Below are 17,261 nucleotides of genomic sequence, written 5' to 3'. Positions count from 1 at the left end.
TGGATTACATTTAGAATTTTACTTTCAATAGACCCAAGATTGCCCACTAAACAAAAAAAAAAAAATTGCATCTTTTTAATACCACTATTCTTCTGCTGAGGATATCTGTTCATAAAGCATGGAAGACTATGGTATCCAAAGACTCGAAGTTATAGTTCACCCAAAAGACATAAGGAAAAAGCAAGGTGAATGCAGCAGGTTGCAATAATCTGGAATAACCAATAGGCAACCTTTTTGACACTGGTACCCATAAAATTATAAGGGACCTCAGCAAAGACTTCCAGAATATTAGCTGGACCCCTTGTAGAGGATTCTTTGGGAGAATGCGGGAAAGGCATACTTCAGTACACTAGACTATATGTCTTGTCTCTTTAAATACAAGAGGCAGTGCGGTCCAGTGGGTAAAGAATAGACCTTAAAATCAAAAAATGTTGGTACAAGACCCACCTGGGAGAGACAACACTTAAGCTTGTTGAGTAGGTACCAACCTGCATTGGTGGAGGGAATTACTCATATGGGAGTCCCCTATGCCAATAAAATCCCAGCTCTATCCCTCCCTACTAGATTATAGATTCTTAGAGGCCTGGGATCATGTTAATTTCTATCCTACATGGTGCTCAGCATAGGACTTTGTGCATGGTAGCCATTCGAAAAATTGTGCTGATTGATTTTAAAAGACACATGGTGGTGAGAGATCTTTCCAGAGCAGAACTGACAAGAAGTAAGGATATGGATTAGCGAGACTTAACACTATGTTTTTTTAGGCATTTAGGGTGATCCATGTTTTAGTTAACTAGGAGGCTCTGTGAAAAGCATACTGGACTTGTAGTCAGAAAGAACTGACTTTGAATCCAGGCTCAAACACATTCTAGACATGTGACCCTGGGCAAGTCACTTAACTGCTCTTTGCCTCAGTTTCCTCATTGGTAAAATGAGGATAATAATAACACTGCTCTCCCAAGGTGTTGTGAGTATAACATAAGATAATAATTGTAAACCTTAAAATGCTATATAAATGCTAGCTATGATGATTATGTTTGGGTCTATACATTTACATGCATTTACATATACATATATATACAAGCACATGTATACATACATATGCTTATATATGTGTGTATACCTGTATGTTAGCATGTTGTACGTGTGTGTGCCCTCACCACATATATGTATACCATATGTGCATACATGCATGAGGCAGAGTGGCATGATGGGCATAGGGCCAGCCTTTGAGTCAGAAAGTTCAGGATTCACATACTTCCTCTGAGAAATACTTGCTGTGTGAACATTAAAGGCATGTCAGCTAATCTTTTAGTGCCCCAGGCTACTCTTTAAAATCATCAATTACCCTTAGATTGTCAATCTACATGTGGGGAGCAGTTTCCACACTGAATATTCCACATACAAGTTTGCACCACAAATATATGTTACATGTATACACACATACATACATGTGTGTGTATACATTTATAGACACAGAGAATATCCACATTTATATGTATACTTGTATACTGTCCGGTAGTAGAGAGATGATAATGCTCTGCTCTGGTCAGACAGCAGCTGACTTCTCACGTTCCATTCTGGGAGCCACGTTTTGGGGAGGACATGGACAAGCCAGGGTGTCAAGAATGAGGGGCGGTCTGGTGGTAAGAGGCCTTACATTCAAAGCATACAAAGATTGATTGAAAGGGAGCTGTCTTGAAATATTTGAAGGGCTGTCACATGGGAGACAAATTAGCTTTGCTCTGCTAGCTCCCAGAAGGCAGCAAAGGAAGACATGAGTAGATGTTACAAAGAGTAAAATTTAGGTTCATGTCAGGAAGAAAACTTCCTCCCAATTAGAGCAATCAAAATAGAATTGGCTGCCTTAGGGGGCAGTAGGTTCCCCTTCTCTGAAGGTCAAGCAAAAGCTGGCTGTCCATCTCTTAAGGATGACACAGAAGAGACTCTTGTTCAGTTATAGGTTGGGACTAATTGGCCTCTGAGGCTCCTTCCAACTCTGCTCAACTGGACAATATAGAAAGCAGAGACTAGGAGAATTTTTGTGGACTTAATCTCAAGGATTATTTCTGAATTTCCTTTTTATTTTCATTTTTTAAATAAATGTCCACAGGCATCAGCTAAAATGCCAATGAAAGGCCCAAGAGCCAAACACACTTAATAATGAATGTATTACCCCAGAAAGCCAGTCCACTACTTCTAGGCCAGTTACCATTCCATACTCCAAAAAATGTCGAAAAAAGATAGAGGGACCTTACCAGTGGCCCACAGGTCAATGGATTCAGACAGCTTAATTGACCCAAGGGTGGCAGCAAATTCCACCATTGAAGCATTTGCACTAGGAGCTTATATCCTGTCTCCCTTTCCTAGCCCCTTTGAGATAACAAATCCAGACGTCTAACTAGTCCTGGAACAACCAAGTCACAGGCATGCTCTTTGCAAATGTTCCCCGAAATGTAATGCCTTCCACATTCTTGTGGTTGTGCAAATAATCCACTTAGAAATAAGTGCTTAGAAATAATCCTGCTTAGAAAGGGCAAAGTGGCCAGAGCTTTTTAATTAAAAATAAATAAATGATGTGGATGAGTACATAAATAAATAAAAAGCACCCTCATCCTGGCCAACATAAAGTTCACAGATTTGTAGGATTCTCATAACTCAACGACACAGACTTACTATATCTCTTACAAGACTTCAAGTATTTCCAGACCAAAAACAAAAAGAAATTTTGCTTCTCCATCTTCTTCATATTTTTACTTCATAAAAGCTTTGAGGTAACAATAATTGTTATTGTTATAACCTAACATATACACAGTGCTTATTACATTCCAGGTACTGTGCTAGACGATTTACAATTCTTATCTCATTTGATCCTCACAACGACCCTGGGAGATAGGTGCTATTATTATCCCCATTTTACAGATGAGGAAACTGAGGGCAAACAAAGGTTAAGTGAACAGCCCACAGTCACACAGCTAGGAATGTCTGAATCTGAATTTGAATTCAGGTCTTCCTCACTCCAAGCCTGGAACTCTATGTGCTATGGTGCCACCTAGCTTCCCCTTTGTGTAGTATGGAGCAAACCCCTTCTGATATAAATACTGTACACATACTTACATGTATACATATGTACACACATAAATGTGTGTGTATATATATATATGTATAGAGAGAGAGACATAGAGTATACATATAGACATAGGTATATACATATTTGAACATACATTTTGGCACAGAACTGTATCCATTTTGAATCTATTTTTAATATACACATGCATATATATATATATAAGGTTTGTGTGTATACACAATAATAGCTAGCATTTATACAAAGTTTTAAGGTGTGCAAAGTGCTTTACAAATATTTCATTCTCACAAAAACCTTGGGAGGTAAGTATAATTATCATCTTTTTACAGATAAGGAAATTGAGGCAAATAGAGGTTAAGTGACTTGCTCAGGACCACACAGCTGGTAACTGTCTAAGGTGGAATTTGAAGGCAGTACAAGTCCAGCATTCTATCTATCCAATGTACCACCTAACTGCCTGTATGTACATACACACATATAAATACACTGTAAGCAAGGAATGTTTCATTTTTGCCTTTGTATCTCAGTTCTTTTCATTGTGCCTGGTCCTTAATATGTGACTGATAATTGCTTGCGGACTCAGTGATAGAATTCATGACGTCACTTAAGAATCGGCTATCTATCAAGCAGCATTTATCCAGTGCTAACTACGTACCAGGTGCTGGAGTTTATAACTGATGGGAAAGAATCAAAGAAGCACTGGCTGAAGAAATTGGAGAACATTCAAAGGCTCCTGAGAGATGTGTCTTCAGGGATCTGGGGGACTGCCATATGGAAAAGGGATTAGACTCATTCCATTTGGCTCCGGAGGAGAGAACCAGAAGGGACGAGTAGAAGGTTCAAAGATGCCAGTTTAGACTCGGGGTCAGGAAATCCTTCCCAACAAAACTGTCCCAAATTGGAATGGACCACATGGAGAGCTTGGTGAGCTCCTTCTCCTTGGAGGCCCCAATCTGTAAATCTCCACACAAAGTATGCTAAGGGATTCTTAGACCTTTTTGTGTCCTGGATCTCTTTGGCTATAAGGTGAAGCCAATGAGGTCCTCAGAATGGTAGTGGTGGGGAGGGGGGGGGGTTAATTGAAGAAAATACTAGATTTCAGCTAGAGGTTAGTAAAAATAAACATATAAATTTCCCCCTCCATGTTCATAGACCCTCAGATATCTAGTCCCGAATTCCTGTCCCGTGGACCCTATGTCCCCAGACTTAGATAGCCATTGGGGTCCTTTACAACTCTCAAATTCTGAAATTCTATTCAATAATGTTTGACTTTGAGTTTGTTTTGATATCTTCAAAGTAATTGCTTCCTAATTATCAATCAAAAAAAAAGAAAACACTGGCATTATTTTAATAAGCCCCTCTCCCCTCCCACCAAAGGCCTAATTCCTTAATTTTCTACCTTTGTTGGTCCACACTGGATCATATACCATCATAATGAGGCCCGATCATAATGAGGCTTGTTTCTGGGAGTTGTGAAAACAGTCTCTGCTAAACTAAATAGCTTACCATACATAAGAACCCTAGTAACATCCTCATTAGGCATCTTTAAATATCCACATGGGCTCCCATCCATCTTCCACATGACATCAAAGATTACATCATGTTGCCATGGTTGAGATGCCAAGGTTTGAGCCCTAAGTATTCAGGCCAAAAGTCCTGCTTATTTTTTTCTTTTCTGGTGTACCTCTCTCAGTTTCCAAGTTTATGAAATCAGACCCCAAATGCCTAAAGAATTAGATGGAAACTTCCTTCCTGAGACCACCAGCTTTGTGGTCCTTTTCCTTTTGGAAACCTCAGGCAAAAGATCCTCTTAATGGCCATTTATTCTCCCAACTCCCCTGACTGCTTTGTTTAATGCCAATGCCTGTTAACAAGCTGAATGACTGCACCCTTTAATGTAACTCAGATCTGATTAGAAAACAGCTAGGAGCTGCCTATGGAGTTGGAAATGTCATTGTCCTCAAGTTTGCTTCCTTGCACAATACCCACCTTTCATACAGTAACACACAGAACTCTGCCCCGACTGTTTTTTTTAATACGATTTTCGTTTTTAAGACCCCTTGCCTCCCCCCACTCTCAACCCCCAACCAACTCGCATCAAGGTCGTTTTTTACATTTTATTCACAGCTTGCCCTGGGCACAACACAAACCCCAGTTGTCAGGAAAAGAATGGGCCCTTTGCTGCACTTGGGGAAAAATGTGCTTGTTTTGGGACCAGGAGGGCCAAGAGTGCTGGAGCCAAACACTAAATGGTACCTTCCTGTCTTAAAATTGTATAAGGACCTTCTGTGAGCAGGGCTGGGCATTGCCGACTGCATTGCTAGCTTCCCTTCTTCCAGGTCAACGGGGGAGGTCATTCCCCTCCGCCTTTGACAACTTCATCCAAGGGTGCCTGCACCCCCATCTTAACATCTTAATTAACCATAGTCCTCTGGGGATGTGCTCTTGAAGGAAATAGAAATCTCTAGTAAACTCAGAGATAGCCAGAAACCCTTTATGTCTCCAACCCTCATGACAAATGCTTCTAAAAATCTAGGAATGCATTCTGTAGCCTTAATAGAAGCTATAATAGAAGAGCTTATCCCCGAGGGTCTAGAGAGCCACGTCCCAGTCCTGCCACTATTTTTGCTAGTTCATGAGAAAGTTGTTTCTCCTCACTGGGCCTCAGTTTCCTTACCTATAAAATAAAAAGGGGGAATGTGATGTCCAAAATTCAATTAAATTCTACAAAGATTATTAAGAACCCTGCACTGTGCTAGGTTCTGAAGATGCAAAAAAGAAAACATTTCCTGACCTGAAGAAGCTTATATTCTATCTACGATTGGAGGGATGACACATATACAAGCAGGAATGTACAAATACTATATTTGTAGAATGGGGTAGACCAAGAAGAGCCACCTTCAGAAGGCGGCATCTGAGATGTGCTCAGAAATTCTAGTTTAACTCTAGTACCCAGGGACAACTTTTAAAAGTGCTTATCCAAAGACGGAGGATCTGGAAATGTCTCCAGGTCCTGATTTTGCACAGGAATTCACAGTGGCCTGAATTATAGATGACATAGGATCCTATCATAGATTAAGGGTTGGAAGTGACCTGAGAGGTCATCTTCTAGTCGAGGCCCCCACTTATTTTGTAGTGTCAAACCTGAGACTGAGACAGGCTGTATCTTTGCCCAAGACCACACAGTTAACAAGTAACAGAACTGGAGAGGGTGGGGGAGTGGGAGAGGGGGAGAAGAGGATGGAGACAGAGACAGAGACAGAGAGAGAGAGAGAGACAGAGAGAGAGGGAAAGAAGGGAAAAAGGAAGGAAGGAAGGAAGGAAGGAAGGAAGGAAGGAAGGAAGGAAGGAAGGAAGGAAGGAAGGAAGGAAGGAAGGAACAAAGGAAGGAATGGAGGGAAGGAGGAAAAGAAAACAACTTAACAGTCCCAGTCAGTAATTTTACATTCTCCTGAAACACTTTCATTCTATGGGTCTCACCTCTGCATCATCACTCACATTTGTCCATTTTCTCTCCATTTCCTTTGGCACGATCAGAGCACAAACTCTCTTTACAATCTTCCTGAACTCCTCCAATAGTCTTTCTCACTCCTACTCCTTCCCTCTTCTAATCCATCCAGTTGCAAAATGAATCTTTCTTTTGCACAAAACCTAATGATGTTATTCCTGTGCTCAAAATTCTGCAGTGGCTCCCTATTGCCTACTGAGTCAAGTTCACACTCTTGTGCCTGGCATTCAAAGTCCTCTGAGGCCTGATACCATTCCACCTTTCTAGCTTTTTCTCATATTACTTCAGTTTATGCTCCAATCAATGTATAGAAAAGCATGCTTTCCTCTATGCCTAAGTGTTACAAGGGCTTGCTTTTTTTGATAGGAACGGTGTAAGGGAGAGAAGACCAATGTTTGTTAATCAGTAAAATCTTTTTCATTCTTCCCAAAACTTCCTAACATGCCCTGGGAACCAATCTTGTATATGCTGCATAGTGGGGTAGAAGCGGGGCTGGGCTTGGGTCAGGGAGAGACGTGATTTTAAGACTTGACTTGGACGCTACCTATGTGGTTCTGGGCAAGACAATTCAACCTCAGTTGCCTCTTTGGTAAAATGGGGATAATGAGAGAGGTTAAACCTATATTCAAGAATGGTCAAGGGGCATGGTGGTCATAAAGTACTTCGCCAAACTTGTCCATCTCTACACATGTGAGATTTTGTTGCATAATCTTGGGTGAGTCACTCACCTTCTAAGTCTATGATTCTTCATGGATAAAAGGAAGAGCTTAGACTATAGAGATGATCTCTAAGCTTCAAGTCTCCATGAGATTCTCCTGTGATTAATCCTAGCACCTTCCTCTTTCAGACAGATGCAAAGCAATTGGGGATGGGTCATCCCAGGTTGATCTTTTAAAGAATTTCAAGCAAATTCATCACATTCCCTCTTGTTATTTTATTTTATGATTCTCATTCATTTGAAAGTTAAACTAATGTGGTAGCAATTTCATAGACTATGCCTTTAAACCAGATCTTATCTTAACAGGGGCTAACCAGAATTCATTGTGGGTCAGGTACAATCTTACTGAGAAACATGATAAATTGCAAAGCCCACAGATTATTATTGTGAGTGCATGAAGGAGTGTAAGGTGGAAGCCTTGAAGACAGGTAGACCTGGGTTCCAATCCTTCCTCTGACCCACAAGATCATAGATTTTGAACTAGCAAGGAACTCAGAGATCACCTAGACTATCTGCTTGCCATTTTACAGAAAGTCCAGTCTAAGCAGTCTGACTTTTATATGTATGTGTATGTGTGTGTATATATACATATATGTATGTATGTATGTATAAATATAAGCCTATACATGCTATAAAAGTCAAGCTTTCCAAAGTCTCATTTCAAATTTTTATCCATTTAAATGAAAAGTTATATATTTAAGAGGAGAATTGGAGGGAGAATTGGGATGGAACACAAAGGAGAAGAGGAAAATTAACCAATATGCAAATTAGCTGGAGTTGAGCAAACCCTAGAAACTTTCTTTGCTATCAACTAGCTGTCTAGAAACTCTGGGATCCCTGGTATAAATCAGTTTCCACTTTCTCCAGCCTACATATCTCCCTGTTCTTTCTTTTCCCTGGCACATTGGCCGCCTGACAATAAGCGACTTCATTCCGAAATCAAACTAATCGGTGGGAACCCATTTCTTAGCCAAGCTGTAATCGTCTCAAGGAAACAGAGACAGCCTTGCCCAGTTTGCAGTCTCAGCCATCAATCCACCCAATTGCTAGGGAGACTCAGGAAAGATGCTTTTTGAGTCAGTCAACACTGTAGCAATCTTGGCTGACCCAGGAAAAAAAAAAAGAAAAAGAAAAAACCAGAGCTTGGGCATGACTGAAGCGAAGCACAACTCCCCTGCCTGCAAATGCAATTAAGGGGCAAATAAACATCCCTGCATAATTATAACTTCCCTACAAAGCTGCCAGCAGCAATTGCGTTCCTTCAGCTTTGCGTGATTAAAAAAAATGGTGAAATGTTCTCAACTCTCAGCCTTTAAGATCGAAGTAAAATGTGCACTCATCAGCAAAATGGCAACATTAAAGGTATCCCCAGAAGACCTGGGGATTCACTGATCTTGTCGACTATTTTGAATCTATGGTTTCCCCTTTCGTTTGATGCACACTACTTAAAATAGGGCACACGTGCCTTCATTTAAATACAGCTTCTTCTCTCTGATGCTCAGAGGACTGGGGGATCTCTCTCATGAGGGACAAATGCTACGGGAAGCTGCTCCCCCAAATCCCTGAACATCTTCACAGCAAGCATGGTAGCATGTCCCTTAAACCAGATTTAGGCAAGCAGACAAATCAGCCAGCCCTTGTGTCTGAGGCTGCTTCTACACTAAGGTACATTAAGCGCATACTTAATTATAAATGATTTCAGCTTGGATGTAATCCACAAAGATGCCTTAATCTACCTTCATGAAAATTCCCTTGCTGCCTGTTTAATGCTGGAGGGAAAACTCACAGTGGGACTACTGCTAAATAGATAGAAAGGGACCTTTGTCAGATAAACTAAGATCTTGTAGGGAAACCTACTTAAGTAGAGATGGATCAGCCACTTTGGGTCTAGATTATACTGGATGGTACACACAGAAGGAACAGGATAGTATGTCCAGAGGTTCTCTGCGGTGATGACTGGACAGCTCTCTAGCTCTGCCAGCACAGGGCAAAAAAGTCACTTGAAGTCCAAAGTATCTTGTCCCTCAATCCTAATTCTCCACATGGTATAACAAAATTGGCAACAGATAATACCATACTGTTCCTTCCTATACTATGTTCCATGCACTGTTCTAAGTACTTTACAATTATTATCTCCTTTGATCCTCATAACACCCCTAGAGGTAGGTGCTATCATTATTTCCATTTTGCAGATGAGGAAACTGAGGTAACCAGAAATTAAGTGACTTGCCCAGGGCTATGTGGCTAGTAAGTGTCCATAGGTATTGTTGTTCCAAGCAGGTTTCAGATCAAATGGTGATGTAGATGGAGTTTGCTTTCCGTGTTCTATCATCATCACAGTAGAACATTTATACAGCACTTACCACGTGCCAGGCATTGTGCTATGCATTGAACAAGCATTATTTCACGGGAGGTAAGTGCTATTATTGTCCCTATTTTACAGAGGAGAAGAAACAGAGATAGTAAGAGGTTAAGTGACGTGCCCTTAAGGGTTACACAGCTAGTAAGTGTCTGAGTTCAGATTTGAAGCTAGGTGTCCCTGCCTCCAGGTCTGGTGCTCTATCCACTTTGTCACCCAGCTGCCCCAATATTCTTAGCCACCCAATACTCTCATTCTCCTCCTGGCTTTGGTTCCCCATTCTTCCTTGCCCTCCCTAGTGGAGCCTTCACATCAGTAGCATCAAACTCAAATAGAAATAGGGGCCATTGATCCACATCTAAGGACCCCTACAGGCCCTTGCTGACTTGGTTTTCAAAATGTAATGTTATCTATATTTTCTTGTATTTTTATTCACTTTGTTCGCTATTTCCTAATTACATTACGATGGGGTTTAGGCTGCACTCAGGACTATTGCACACAAGAGTCTGACACCTCCGCTTCAGACTTTCCTTTTAACTTCTTTCTCCATTCCCTCATCAAAACTTTTCAGTTCTGTGTCCCATTCCTTCTCCTCTGCCAGCTGTTCCAGTAAATCAATTCTTAATAAATTATGATAAATAGTTATTATAGTAGGATTACTGACATATTAGTGGCAGAAAGTGGCTTATTGTATCACCTACCAGAAATACATCTCCAGTTTGTCCAAGGCCTTCAGTACCTTCACCTTAAGGAGGGATTGTACTGAGGAAGAGACAATTAGAGATACCAGAGAGTCTTTCTACTCTCCCTTCCTTCCACTCAAGTCTTATTGAATAGGCATGCTGTGCCTATGTGTGAGGCCATGCTCTGGTCCCTGTTATTGACACAACCATGTCTCTTTCACACACATCTGTCTGCTAGCATCCTGGGAAGACTGACATGATTGGGCAATTATTTTCAACCCTAGGTGAAAGGCCAAGAAAAAGAGGGTGAATGTTCTCTGAGGTCCCTGCCAGGGGGCCTTGATCTTATGATTCCTCTGATCCTATGGGGAAATCTTTTGTCCCACAATCCTCAAAATATCCTTTGAAAGCATTCCCACATGCAGTTGGAGGTGGATCTCCTTTACAGATATAGGTAAAAAAATGCCATGATCACAGCTGTTTCATCTGGCCCCAAACTAAGCTTTCTTATTGGGGGAGGGGGGAGGGGGGAGAGAGAGTCACCAGTGGGGAGAGTTTCCATGCCACTGAAAACATACTGGGATGATAGAATGGTTTCTTGTGAAAAATGAGCATTCAACAGTGTGGAATGAAAATGAAACACTGTTCCCTCCCTTCAAAAACATTGCCTGGTTTTAAAAACGGTTTATCTTCCCAAACAGTTGAATTAAAAGAGACCAAAATCAGCCCGGATCTCTAAGTATCTCATGTCTAATAACTCAGTTTTTTGAACTATACTCTCCCACCCCACCTCCCCCCAAAAAAACTCCATGAGGAAGATATGAAGCTTGACTGCTAAGGTAAAGAAAATGAATCTGGCTACTTTCCCCCACCCTTCCTTAAAGGGAAACGTCAAGGGGAAGGGGGCAGCAAAGGCATCAGGAGTTCTCTTTTATGGGATGTCAATAACAGAACTGGCTGGAGCTTTTATTTTTATTTCCCAAAGAGGGTCTCCCCACCTTATTAGCATGGGTCTGCTTTTGTATCAGGGACACAAAGCCAGCCCAGTATGCAGCTATTTATGATGGGTCCTGCTAATTCCTGTCCAACGTTGATGGATGGCTATGCCTATCAATTACATATTTATAAGGTCTCCTGCCCTTGTTTCTCATGTACAGAAGTTAAGTGCTCCAGGGCTGTTTAGGTTATGCTCAGTACCATGAAACAAAGACAAGAGAGCTGCCAGACTCATCTGAAAGGGGAACAAAAGCACTTAGTTTCTGAGACAGTCAGGAGTTAACCATATAAATGTGTCCATGGTACACATGTCAGCTGGGGACTGAATGAGATGACATGAGGGGAAACACACACACACACACACACACACACACACACACACACACACACGAGGCCAGAACTGGAAGGAAACACTAAGGACCAGAACAGTACTTTCCCAAACATAAGTACTGGGAAGCAGAGTCCCTTAAAGACTACTGGGGAGGGGAGGAAGAAAGAGATGGGGAGATGGGGGAAACGGTCCCAACTTTGGAGGAAATGCCAGCTGATTTGCTCATTCATTTCATCAGGAAAGACTCAAGGGAGAAGTCAGCTTTTCAGTTTAGATGAGAGAAGTCAGAGTTGAAAGTTTGTCGACCCCCCCCAACTTCCCACAACTGCTGTGAGGGTCTCTCTCTCTCTCTCTCTCTCTCTCTCTCTCTCTCTCACTCTCTCCAGATGCTCTGGGCTCTGACAGGACAGGAGAGAGGCTCGCTCAGCCCCACGGCATAGCTGCATAGCTCCAAGCCTGGCCTCCCTGTGCAAGTCAGCGTTAAAGGCACACTAATAAGAAACATATGGCTACTGAAGATCCTTTACACAACACAGGCAGTGGTGGATTTGTGGTCAGAACAAAACCCGTCAGAGGCTGAAATGAAAAACACAATAGGAAAACTCTCCAGCTATTCCAGTGGAGAGCAGACTTTCTGCATTGAGGCACTTTGGAGAGACAAACCAGGATTCAAAACAAAATTCTGTAAGGAAGGAAAGGCGTACAGTAGGGCCAAAACATACAAGGAGGAAGGGACCAGCAGGGAAGCTTTTGCATCAAGCAAGGTAAATTCGGCCTTAGCAAGGCTCCAAGGCATCCTCTTGTGTCTAACCACCTTTGATATTTGTAACAGATGTATTTCCACTTTTAAAGTAACAGCCTTTACATTCTTTCCATGTAACTCAAGGGTGTGATTTTTTTTTCCAGGGTGTCAGTTTTCCCTGGTGGGAAATAAGATTCAACAGCTTCCTACCTCCATTTATGCAGAGCAAACCCAGGGCACTGGTCACCGCAGGCATTGCAAGGTTGTCCTCTCTCCGGCTCACCCAGTCCAGACAACTTCAAAACAAACAAACCAAAAATCAGACATATGGAGACAGGCAGCCTGCCTTCAAACAACTAACATCACTGGTCAGCGGACAAGATTGAGCCATGTCGGTGCATGGTACATAGTAGGTATTTAATAAATGCATGTGGATTGGATGATTGGTGTCTGGAGAAAACCAAACTGATCCACCTGGGGATATCATACATGTGAGGGCAAATGGATGGAGAGTTCCTTCAAGAAAAACTTAGGGTGTGACTGCTTAGAGGGAGCCTTGCTTCCTGGTAAAAGACAGGGCCATCACCTGGGGTGGTGGGGCGGTTTTCGGAGCAAGCAGGCTAATAAAAGGCCAACCAGGCAGCTTTGTCTCCCTGTACACCTTAGACAAGCGTTTCTAAGAAACAAAAGCAAGACCTTTGCCTCGCCTTGCAGAATCTAGGGGAAGGGATTCCCCACCACCGCCTTGACCACCCCAGTGGAGGTGGGGGATGGCGGTAGGGAGTAGGGTGGAGAGACAGATTCCCAATAGGAGTCCTCTCTCACCAAATCCCTGGATCAGTTAATCTCTTGATTACTATAAAAAAAAACAACCACAAAAAACAAGAGGAGGTGGTTGGGTACCGCTGTGGTTGGGTTGTTGGGGATTCCCCCCAAGGATAGGGACATCTGGGGCAGCCTCTGCCATGGGATCAGCGCCCCCACCGCAGGCGGGGGTGGGGGGGGGGGAGGGGGCAGGATCAGTCAGTGACTGTGGTGCCCCTACCTCCCCAGGGCACTGGTCACTCCGAGACCCAGACCTGGGAGCTCCGCCCTGGGATGGGCTACTGAGGGGATGGGGTGGGGGTATTTTTAACCCCTAGGGCTCCGGGAACAGTTCATGCCCTCTGTGCTCTCTCCCCCAGCCCCCACCGTGGGGCTCTCACCTGGGGGCACAGGTGTTCGCCCAGGAGGAGGGGAGGAAAGGGGGGGCCCGGCTCCGGGTCCGAGCCCGGCCAGGCTGGGGCCGAAGGGGCGGGTGGTGGCCGGCAGCTACTCACAGATCTGCTGGAAAGCCTTTTCCGGGAGCTCCGGCTGAACATGGCAGGGCGCCTTCCTTCCGCGGCCGAGCCTCCCTCGGGGCCGCCGCCGCCGCTGCTGCCGCTGGGTCTCCGGGGCAGGACGAGCCCAACTCCTGCCTGCCTGGGTCCTGAGGAGGAGCCTCAGCCGCCGCGCCGCGCTCCGATCCGCTCCCCTCGGCACCCGGCACCGCGCTGCGCTGCGCTCCGCTCCGAGCTGCTGCTCGCAGGCTCGCGCTCCCCCGCTCTCAGCCCGCAGCTCAGCTCTGCCCGGCTCCGCTCGCGCTCTCCCCTGCTCGCTCCCTCCCTCCTTCCTGCCCGCCTGCCTGCCCTCCCTCTCCCCCTCGCTCGCTCTCCCAGGTCCCTCCCTCTCCCGGCATCCCCCCCGCCCGCCGGGCTCCCTCCTTTCCCCGGGCTTCCCCAGCTGTAGCTCAGGGCTGCTCCCCGCCCTCTTGTCACTTTCCCCTGCGCTCCCTCCTCCTGAACTCCTCCTGGGGTGCGAACCTCCCGGGACCTGGCCCGGTCCACTCCTCCCTGCCCCTCTGAGAGCTCTCAGACCCCTCCCCAAGGACCCCCCTCCCTCCCTGCTTCTTCCCCTCCCCCGTTCTCCTTCATGGCCCCCTCTGCCCCTTCTCGCCTTGTTCCTCCCAGGGCAGATGGACATCTGAAGTTTGTGCCAGTGGATGCATCCTCCCAGAAGCTGCCGGCCCCTTAGGTGATTAAGGCAGGAACTCTATTTCTCTTTCACTGCCTGGCAACGGAATAGGCGCTAAATCAGATCGATAGAGCCATTGATTAAAAACCCCCGAATTCGAGATTAGGAAGGGACCTCAGCAGCCAGTCAGTGCAATCCACACACAAAAGGAACCCCCACTTTAACGAACCCGGAGCAAGGGCCTGACACTCCCAGATCGGGGTGGGGGCCGTGGGAGGAAGGAGAGGAGAAAGGTATCAGGCGGTAGCTCCTATGCAGACCAATGCCGGGAGCTTTCCCCCTGGGCTCAAAGGGTCTGGGCTGACAGCCCACCTCTGACGCTTACTACCTGTGTGCCTGACCACAGCAGGGCTCTTCTCTGGGCCCGGCTTTCTTCAGCTGTAAAATAAAGGGCTTAGACTAGATGTCTTCCGAGATTCCCTCCCAGCTCTATGATCTAGGCTGCTATGAGGACCCCTGGATACCCTGGTAACAGAATGATGTCAAGCGACTGCACAGACACAAGGTAGTTCCCAGTTGGGACAAGAATACATAGAATGCAAAATGCCTTTATAATATGTGGGGGGAGGGGGAGAAGAGAAATCTACATATTTGAATCAAATGCGTTATCCAAGAGATAGGTGAGGTACACTGAATTATTGTGAAGAAGAAAACATGACTTGGATGGGAATATAACTGAATCTATGTTATAGTTAGAGCAGCTAGGTGGATAGAGTACTGGCTCTGGAGTCAGGAGTTCAAATTCAGCATCAGGCACTTACCAACAATGTGACCCTGGACAAGTCACTAAACCTGATTGCCTCACTTTTCTCATCTGTAAAATGAGCTGGGAAGGAAAATGGCAAACCACTCCAGTATTTTTCCAAAGAAAACCCCAAATGGGGGCCCCAAAGATTGGGCCCCAATGAGTAACAATGCTATGATGACATATGGGAGAGAAAAGGGAATAAGCCTGTATGTAATATATACACACATATACATACACATACATATGTATCACATATATACATATATGTATATAGTACCTACTAGGTGCTAAACACTTTAAATATACCTTATGATGAAAGAGGTCTTATTGTATAATGTTTTCTTTTCAGAGTTTGGAGGAAATCTTGTAGTCCTAGGCCACACTGCCCCCCTTGACTCAGGAAATCTTATGTCCACACTTTGATGGGTTGGTGTGAGTGCTCCTTTGTAACTCACAAGCACCTTCTCCTCCTATGTCTGTGCTCTCTCATAAGTTTTCCACAGCGGTCTGAGATCCTTCCTCTAAATCTCTTGTTGTGTGAAGACCAATAAAGCGGGGAAACTGTCCATCTGGTATCCGTCCTTCTTGTTCTGTGAAAAGCTCACCTCTTTCTCTAATCACACATGTCCCTGATGAAAATATCCTTCCTGCTGTGGAAACAATTCTTCATACAATTCAATTCAAGAATTAAGTACCTATTAGGTGTCTGGTACTGGGAATAGAGAGACAATGGAAATAAATAATCACTCACTTCAAGAAGCTTTAGTTCTAGTAGGATGTGAGTAGGTGTATTTGGGAATGTAACTTGTACATAGATACTACAAAGCAATGGGGTGATGAACATGAGAAAAAAAAACCAAGGATGAATAGAAAAGGCTAGAGTAGGTGGGGGCCCTGAGCTAAGCTAAAACCTGCCCCTCTTCACAGTACCCCAGGATCCCTTCCAGCAACTATTTAATTCATCTAATAGCGAACAAACAAAAGTCAAGAAACAAGACATTTCCAGCCTTGGGTCAAAATAAACCAAAGCGGTCCACCTCTCCAGGGCTGGTGGCATATATACCTGTGATTTGACCATTGTTCATCAGTGTAATCCTTGTGCCTTGCACAAGTCTTGCCCGTAGTAAATACTCAATAAACGTTTGTTGAATTGAATTGCAGGAATGTATGTGGTCTATTGGGGTGATATTTTTGCCTTTTCTTTTTTTAATGCATCCTTCATGCAAATGATATCTCCTTAAACTAGGTGAAGCTTTCTACATCCCGCACACCCCCAGATGTCTGTGATGTGTCTTCACAATACTTTCTAAAATGGGGAAAAGGAGCGATCAGTCTCAACACAGCCAGCATCAAAGAAGCATGGTATCTTTCAATCACCTGGTACCCACAATTCCAGTTAGCACTGGAGCCCAGTGACAGGAGACAGAAGAAGGAGATTAGAAGGGAAGATACCTTTGGTATGCCAAGTATTTCACAAAGGACTGACTCACCTTAAATCCCTGGTTAAATAAAGAAAAACACACAAAACGTAAATAAATAGAATATATAAAATAGCCAAAGGCGATAATTAGGTAGCATATTCTATACATTTCATCCACATACACGATGATTTAAAAACGCACGGGATGATTTTCCACATACGATGACTCTCCATCCCTGGTCAGCAGTACATTTGGGGAAGGTGGGAAGCAGTGGGGAAAGAACATAACATTTTGAATCCTCTCTCTCTCCCTCCCAGGGTCCCTGCTATCCCATCCCCCTGCTTTGTTTCTTCTGCACCCTCCTCCCCTCCCCCCTCATCACCTTTCTCCACCCCCTTCTCTTTTCCCTCCAGCTCCTCTTCCTTCTTGGCAACTCTGCTCAGTCACTGTGACTGGTTTAGGTCATGGCTGCTGCCAGATGGATACAGGCCATGAAAGAAAACGTGAGAGGGGCTAGTTTCTTCCTTCAGTGCTTCCCCCTTTTTCAAGTCTACGAGGAGCAAGTATTTATGGGAAATAAGGCTTGTCACTTGTAAGTGAGCTAATTAGGTATCC

The 17,261-nt window shown here is 44.2% G+C and overlaps 1 protein-coding gene across 2 annotated transcripts in view; it reads right to left on the bottom strand.

Moving 5' to 3' along the window:
• PRICKLE2 (prickle planar cell polarity protein 2) overlaps positions 1-14,098 on the bottom strand; it is a 351,667-nt gene extending 337,569 nt beyond the window's left edge. Inside the window, exons 1-2 of one of the 2 annotated variants that reach the window (XM_072598765.1) lie at positions 13,745-14,098; positions 12,636-12,721 (exon numbers count right to left, since the gene is read on the bottom strand). In XM_072598765.1, the coding sequence (XP_072454866.1) occupies positions 12,636-12,721; positions 13,745-13,786 (128 nt within the window). In that variant the 5' untranslated portion in view covers positions 13,787-14,098. Of the gene's footprint in view, positions 1-12,635; positions 12,723-13,744 lie in introns of those variants that run through there. The other variant, XM_072598767.1, reaches the window with a different exon arrangement.
• Positions 14,099-17,261: the final 3,163 nt, after the last annotated feature.

This window comes from Notamacropus eugenii, chromosome 3, assembly GCF_028372415.1.
Source record: "Notamacropus eugenii isolate mMacEug1 chromosome 3, mMacEug1.pri_v2, whole genome shotgun sequence".
Taxonomy (NCBI): Eukaryota; Metazoa; Chordata; class Mammalia; order Diprotodontia; family Macropodidae; genus Notamacropus; species Notamacropus eugenii.
This window is presented reverse-complemented; position numbering and strand designations above follow the sequence as displayed.